Consider the following 6,692-nt stretch of genomic DNA (forward strand, 5'->3'; position numbering starts at 1 on the left):
AACTCTCTAAATACATTGTACACGTCCCCAACAAGTTTCAAATGTTAAAATACTGCTCTTTTTGAAAAGGAAATTCATCACTTGATTTTATTATAATTTTTGCGGTTTTGTGCGTTATTATACCACTGCTATTTTAGGTGCAAAATTATCACAGCGCTGCGTCAAAAAAGGTGGGAAGCATTACTCGCCAAACTGTCAACTAGTTTCAGAGTTTAAAGACAGTACTGTCTGGCGCATTTTCCTTAACAAGGAAGTAACACAGGAGTGTTACGAGAAACTCATATATTTGTCTCCAAGATATTGAGGGTATATTCTTGATCGCAAAAGCCCTCAAGCTATATTTTAATTTGTTTTATTTGTAATCTTCGAAAAGCAAGGTTCGTGGAATTGCCCTTGCACACGATGATTAATTGTAAGGCTGTAGCTCTGGCATCAAACGTTCTTTGGCCAGCGCATCTCTAACCTGGTTATTAAATTTTGTTCTCTATCTTTCAAAATACAATGTATTTCTAGAATTTCAGTGGGCAAAAGTGAAAACGAGGTCGGGAAATATTAAAGCTTGCGAAGATTGAGGGAATGGAAACATTTGTGCGAGAGACGTTGTTTTCGTATTCGAAGGCTTCTTTTCGTTGTATTAACAAAACAATAGCCCTTTCTTTTTAGCCATTGTTTATACGTTAATTTTTTCTTTTGTGTTTGTCTTTTTGCATATTCATCGCATATCAAATAATGATTGTGTATACACAGGGAAAGGGGAAACTGAGACTCTAATCAGAATGAAACAAGATAAGAAGTTTCTTGCCCGTGTTGGGATACTTTTTCTTGTTACTGGCTTCGTCTTCCCAAGTTTGTTCTTCAGATCAATCAGACATGTATTTCAACAGAAAAACAATCACGATGCTACTTTTAATCGAGCGAGGAGATCAGTCGAGCTTTCAGAAAACCGAAGCACAATACATCAACGAATGGAAGTACAGCTGAAAGTGATGTCGGTGGAGCATCCACCGCAGAACTGCGTCAAACCGTCCATTGATGAATTTCCCGGTGATTTCATGACACAGTACCAGCGGCAGAAGCAAGGCGGCGTTGTTTTTCATTTCCTTTTAGCGACATACATGTTCGGTGGTCTCGCGTTGGTATGCGATGATTACTTCGTTCCTACGCTTGAAAAGATCACCGACAAATTACACATGCACTCTAATGTTGCTGGTGCCACGTTCATGGCCGCGGGAAGCTCTGCTCCTGAATTATTTACCTCTGTCATCGGTGTTTTTATTACAAAGAGCGACATTGGTATCGGGACTATCGTTGGTTCGGCGGTGTTTAATATTCTTTTTATCGTTGGGGTATGTGGGCTGTTCGCTGGGTCCACACTTCGTTTGTCACAATGGCCTCTGACGCGTGACTCGGTGTGTTATTTGCTAAGCATAGCTGCGCTGGTCGCCATTTCGCACGACAAGCAAGTCCATTGGTATGAGGCATTGGTGTTGGTCGTCATGTACTTGATGTACGTCGTTGTTATGTACTACAACCAAGCCCTGGAAGGCTACTTTCAGAAACTGACTGGATACCATCAAGAAACCCCAGACATTGAACTAAATGCCAATAACAGGGAGGAGGCAAAAGAACGTGATAACAACGTAAACGAGGAAGATCAGGAGGTTGAAATTATTAACCAAAACAATTCACCTTTTTCTATTCCTCAGGGCCTTGTGTCACGCATCTTGTGGTTCGTGGCGTTACCCCTAAGCTGCTTGTTTTATGTTACAATTCCTGACTGTCGTAAGAACAGGTGGGAGAAATGGTTCCTTGTCTCCTTTTTTGCATCCGTGATTTGGATTGCAGTTCTCTCTTATGTCTTGGTTTGGATGGTGTCAATAATCGGCTTTACTCTCGGTATCCCAGAGGTCATCATGGGCTTGACCTTCATGGCAGCTGGGAGCAGTGTGCCCGATGGAATATCAAGCTTGATTGTTGCACGGCAAGGAGATGGTGATATGGCTGTATCTAACACAATAGGCAGCAATGTATTTGACATTTTATTATGTTTGGGACTCCCCTGGCTTCTTAAAACAACAATAGTTGACTTGGGAGGCTATGTTAGTGTTTTAAGTGGTAGCATCCTTTACACCTCGATATCTTTATTTGGTACAGTACTTGTCACTATTCTCTGTGTAGCAGTGAACAAATGGTATTTAAATAAGTGCTTTGGAACGATTTTTCTTTTGCTTTACGTAGCGTTTATTGCTGTTGCTACTCTTTTCGAGCTGAATCTCTTTGGAAATTTCAGCCTACCACCCTGCCACGAATGAAATAATTTTATCATGGACCTAACAAAAACTTAAATAGGAAACTGGCCCAGTTGTTCGAAGGGTGGATAGCGCTATCCGCTGGAAACACAATTGGTTTTCCCAGTGTTTATCCACTGGATAGGGATTTATCGAGGGGATAAAGACATCCACCTTTTGAACAACCGACGCCTGTCGGATAAATGTTATATACCCTGTGTAGCGGCAAGTATCAAAGGGGCCGTGAACTTTGAAAGCTATAAACCTTTGTGCGAAAAAGGTTGTCTGCCCTCAAAGAAGTTTTGTTGCCCAAATAGACATGAACTGTAGCATTAATTTTCATCTTGAACTGAGTTGGTAAACATTTCTTTGGCATAGATCTTTTTGCGGATTAATAGCCGTTTGTATATAATGTAAAGTTCGTGGCAGCGCAATGGAGGGGGGTTATTTTGAATTGACATTGATAAATTGATGGTTTTCATCTGACGTCACGGCGGCCATCTTGGATGGCAAGAACAATAACCTGTGTCTCCGCTGGGAACGAAACTTTATTATTGTGCAAAATTGTATTATATTGCCATCCAACATGCCGGCCGTGTCACGTGGGTGCAAATCGAGAATAGGCCTTCATAACAGTTGGTGCGGAGCTGGCCTCATGTTAGCACCATGTACTAGATAAATCACCTCACCACTTGTAAGCGCTACCAAAGGCGGTGGTGTTCAGAAAATGGTGGTGTTCGGAAAGTGGTTATCTTATCGGTCCATAGCTGGATCTAAACTCAGGGTCTTAAAATCGATGATATCCGTCAAAGGCCTCAACAGTTTTCTCGGATAAGGACAATAAACTGCATGTTCCGTCTCACTGAACACCGTGACGTATTCGCAATCCCTGTTGAACGCTAAAGAACCCAACCCACTCCCTGTTACGGAAAGATTGGGCGACGAAGTCCCTGTTTTGTTTTAGTTTAGCCAGTTGCTCGGGTTGAAATCGTGGATTTCATTGTCCTATGATTAATGCTAAATGATTATGTATCACTTGCAATTTAAAGTTTTTGGCCCGCTTAACGTCAAGAGAAAGAGTTCCAAATTTTCTCAAAAGGTTAATTAGTTGGTATTTCCGAAGGGAGTCGATTTTACATTTTACCGGCTTAAAACAAGTTTCTTTTCTGGGCCCCCAGGGCAAAAATTAATGTTAATAATTTACACCAAAAGTGAATGGTGTTTTTAATGGTGGCAATATCCACATTTTAATTGAAGATATCTTAACTGTGGTTCACGTTTTTGTACATGGTGTCAATTAATACGCTATTTTCTTTCTTTTTCTTCATTATTTATATTGTACCAGTATCTGGGTTTCGTGTACGTAATACTGCGGACATTCCTTGGATTGGAATTCTACAGTGGACCTCATATCCTATCATTATTGGCTCTCTGCAAAGAATAAAATAGGAAGTTGAAAGTAGTACCTTTCATAGAGACGAGATTGAAGGAGGTTATAAAATTAACGACTGTACTCAATCTTACTTTTTTAACTTCACGTACTAATAAGATGTTAGCTTAGTATCTTTTCTTTAACCTATTGATATCAACACAAGTTTCCGCAATCTCTGAATTGCCTTTTCAATTTAATTTCGGCGGAATTTGTATTTTCCATTTTCTATTGAGAAGTAAAGTTGTTGGTTTAGGTTTGTGGACTTCAGGGTGTGGTGTTTGTTAGACGGAACTACGGCCTTCGCTCCTACTAAAGAATAACTTAAAACCCGATAATTCTTGCAATCAAAATGTTCAGATAAGGTGCTTGAATCAAGGAACAACTAAAGTTACAGTTCACTGTGCAACTAGGTTGACAATCAGACCTAGTTTTTGTTTTGGTTGCGAATAGAGCAGTTTTCAAATTACTGTTGAAAGTAGTTGCGCGATTGCGATTGCAATTGCTATGCTTAGTGGTTGTTTTAAAATCTCGCGCCAGTTTATTAACCAATAAAAAGGAAAACCAAAAGCAATCGCGACTTACACGCGCAAGTCCACGCGCAATTGTTCCCGCGCTTTCAGCAACGTTCTTACTTGACCAAGATAGCCCATCGTTCACGGTCATCCGTAAGCTTGACCCAGGCTCCCATCGTCCAAGGGCATTCTAAGATGTGAAAACAAGTCATTTGAACCTCAGGGGGTTGGATCTTCGAAAAAGTGACGACGTTTACTCACTGGCTTAAAAGTTCAGCGTGTCAATGTAGGTTATTATACATGCAAAAACACGAGTTTAAAGGTCTGAAAGCCCGAAACTCGCATACTGCATAGTTATCCCAGAAGCACTCACGCATCACACAGAAAGTCAGCGACAACGTAGTCACGCATGCATTCTTAGCGAAAAAAGGTAAAGCCACGTTATTTAACGTCTACGGGTCTGGTATCAATGAAAGTCAACCGTGAGCCCTTTGCCCTCCTCCCACGGCCGACTGTGACCATTCCTGGGTAAATATGGAAGGTGCACAGACTGATATAGGGGAGGGAGTTGAGTCTCCCCTCAAAATCGTGGGCGTCCCAAGGAGTACAAAGTGCTGAGTCTATGGGAGAGAAAGTGTGACGAGAGGAGCACTTCATCCCCATTCCCAATTTTTATTGAAAATACACTACTGACTTTAGAGACTAAGTGCAAGAATTAACTAAAGAGATGTCATATCATTGTCTCAAGTTGAAACTTTTAAGTGAAAGGGATATCAATGGGAGGACGCAGAAAACGATTGTGACTCTTGGTAACTTGCATACAATAATAATGCCGTGAACTAATGGATAAGTTATATGTGTAACTGAAATGATTGACTGATATCTAACAACATGGCACTTAATAAGGCTTTCTTGGCCAAAAAAACAATGAATAGATCATAAGTTCAGTTCACAAGAGGTTGCACGTGAAAATCACTGGACATAGGACAAAGCTCAAACTAGAGTTATCGATTAACTGAAATTTATTTTCGGTAATCAATAAATTATGATTTGATCGTGACATGTTTTTAGTTGATTTGCATACTGTTCCTTTTGGTATCATGGATACTTTTGACGACATAGATGACAAGCTCTTTGTGTTCGAGACACTTTTTACGGAGGTTCTCGATGAACATGCGCCGTTGAAGGAATTTCAAGTGCGGGGCAATCAAGTTCCTTAAATGACGGAGGAATGGCGTAAGGCGATATGCCACAGAAATAGGCTGTGGAAGATATTCGGAAGGGACAGAACAGACAGTAATTATGAACGTTACAAAACACAAAGAAACACATGCACTTCATTAAGGCTCAAAGCCACAAGGGAATTATTTTATAAAAAGGCGCAGATAGACAACCCAAAGGAATTTTGGAAGACATACTAGCTCTTACTACACTCTAGCAGCTCTAAACAAGCGAATGATATCACACTTATAGAAAAAGATGCTGTTTTCACTGACAAATGCCAAATAGCAGAGCTATTTAATGAGCACTTTGTGCACATTGCAGATGGTTGTTGAAGTTAATTTAAAGAGCGCGACCATGGAAAAAACTTTAGAAACCATCCAAGAATAAAAACCATTCGACTGAACAATAACCTGAAGCAAGAAAGCGATCGAGTCAGTTTTTACCCCCAAATAAGACGAAAGTAGAAGATTTGTTGTCAAGTATTGACGTACGAAAAGCTCGTGGTCATGACATGCTACCCCCGCGCTTAATAAAAGAATGTTAAGACGCCATAGCGGGGCCAGTTACAAAAATCCTCAACAATGCAATCGTACAAGGGCGTTATCCTTCAAGGCCGAAGGTGGAAAGATGGGTCAAATTACCCCTGTATTCAAAGAGGACAATGAGACAGATAAACTTAACTACAAGCCTGTAACCGTTCTGCTCTGTTTGAATAATATCTTTGAAAGGCTGCTCTCCATCCAGTTGCAAGCATTCTATCAGGGGTTATTATCGCACTATATCTCAGCATATAGACGATACCACAGTTGTGAAACATTGCTGCGGCTGACTGAAGATTGGAAAGCTAGCGGAGATAGGGAGGAACTGGTGGATGTAGTGTCAATGGATCTGTCAAAAGCTTTTGACACCATACCGCATGCGCTGTTGCTTGCCAAACTATCAGCCTATGGAGTCGCCTATGGTTTGAACGGCAGCGCTTGCGCGTTACTTGAGCGGCAAGATGCAGAGGGTGAAAGTTGGCGATGCATACTCTAGCTGGAAATCTGTAAGAAGAGGTGTACCATGACCACAAGGAAGTGTACTTGGACCGATGTTTTTCAGTATCTTCTTAAATGACCTTTTCTACGTCATCAAAGAAGTGACGCTTCATGCATATGCAGACGACGAGCAATTATATGACTCGGATTTTGATCCTATCGCCCTTGGCCCGCGTATGCATCGCGAAGTGCGGAAGGC

General features: G+C 41.0%; 2 protein-coding genes across 2 annotated transcripts in view; both read left to right on the plus strand.

The window, feature by feature from the left end:
• LOC137969333 (sodium/potassium/calcium exchanger 3-like) overlaps positions 1–3,972 on the plus strand; it is a 6,015-nt gene extending 2,043 nt beyond the window's left edge. The window contains exon 1 of the mRNA XM_068815527.1: positions 1–3,972. This exon is cut by the window's left edge and continues 2,043 nt beyond it. Within this exon, the coding sequence (XP_068671628.1) occupies positions 777–2,312 (1,536 nt within the window). The 5' untranslated portion in view covers positions 1–776 and the 3' untranslated portion in view covers positions 2,313–3,972.
• Positions 3,973–5,993: 2,021 nt separating this feature from the next.
• LOC137971571 (uncharacterized) lies at positions 5,994–6,491 on the plus strand. Its single transcript, XM_068818378.1, has one exon. It carries the CDS (start codon positions 5,994–5,996, stop codon positions 6,489–6,491), a length of 498 nt encoding a protein of 165 aa, XP_068674479.1.
• The last annotated feature ends 201 nt before the right edge of the window (positions 6,492–6,692 follow it).

This window comes from Montipora foliosa, chromosome 9, assembly GCF_036669935.1.
Source record: "Montipora foliosa isolate CH-2021 chromosome 9, ASM3666993v2, whole genome shotgun sequence".
NCBI lineage: Eukaryota > Metazoa > Cnidaria > Anthozoa > Scleractinia > Acroporidae > Montipora > Montipora foliosa.

Coding starts and splice junctions, on each gene's coding strand:
- LOC137971571 (XM_068818378.1), top strand. CDS start 5,994: ATGTTAAGACGCCATAGCGGGGCCAGTTACAAAAATCCTCAACAATGC.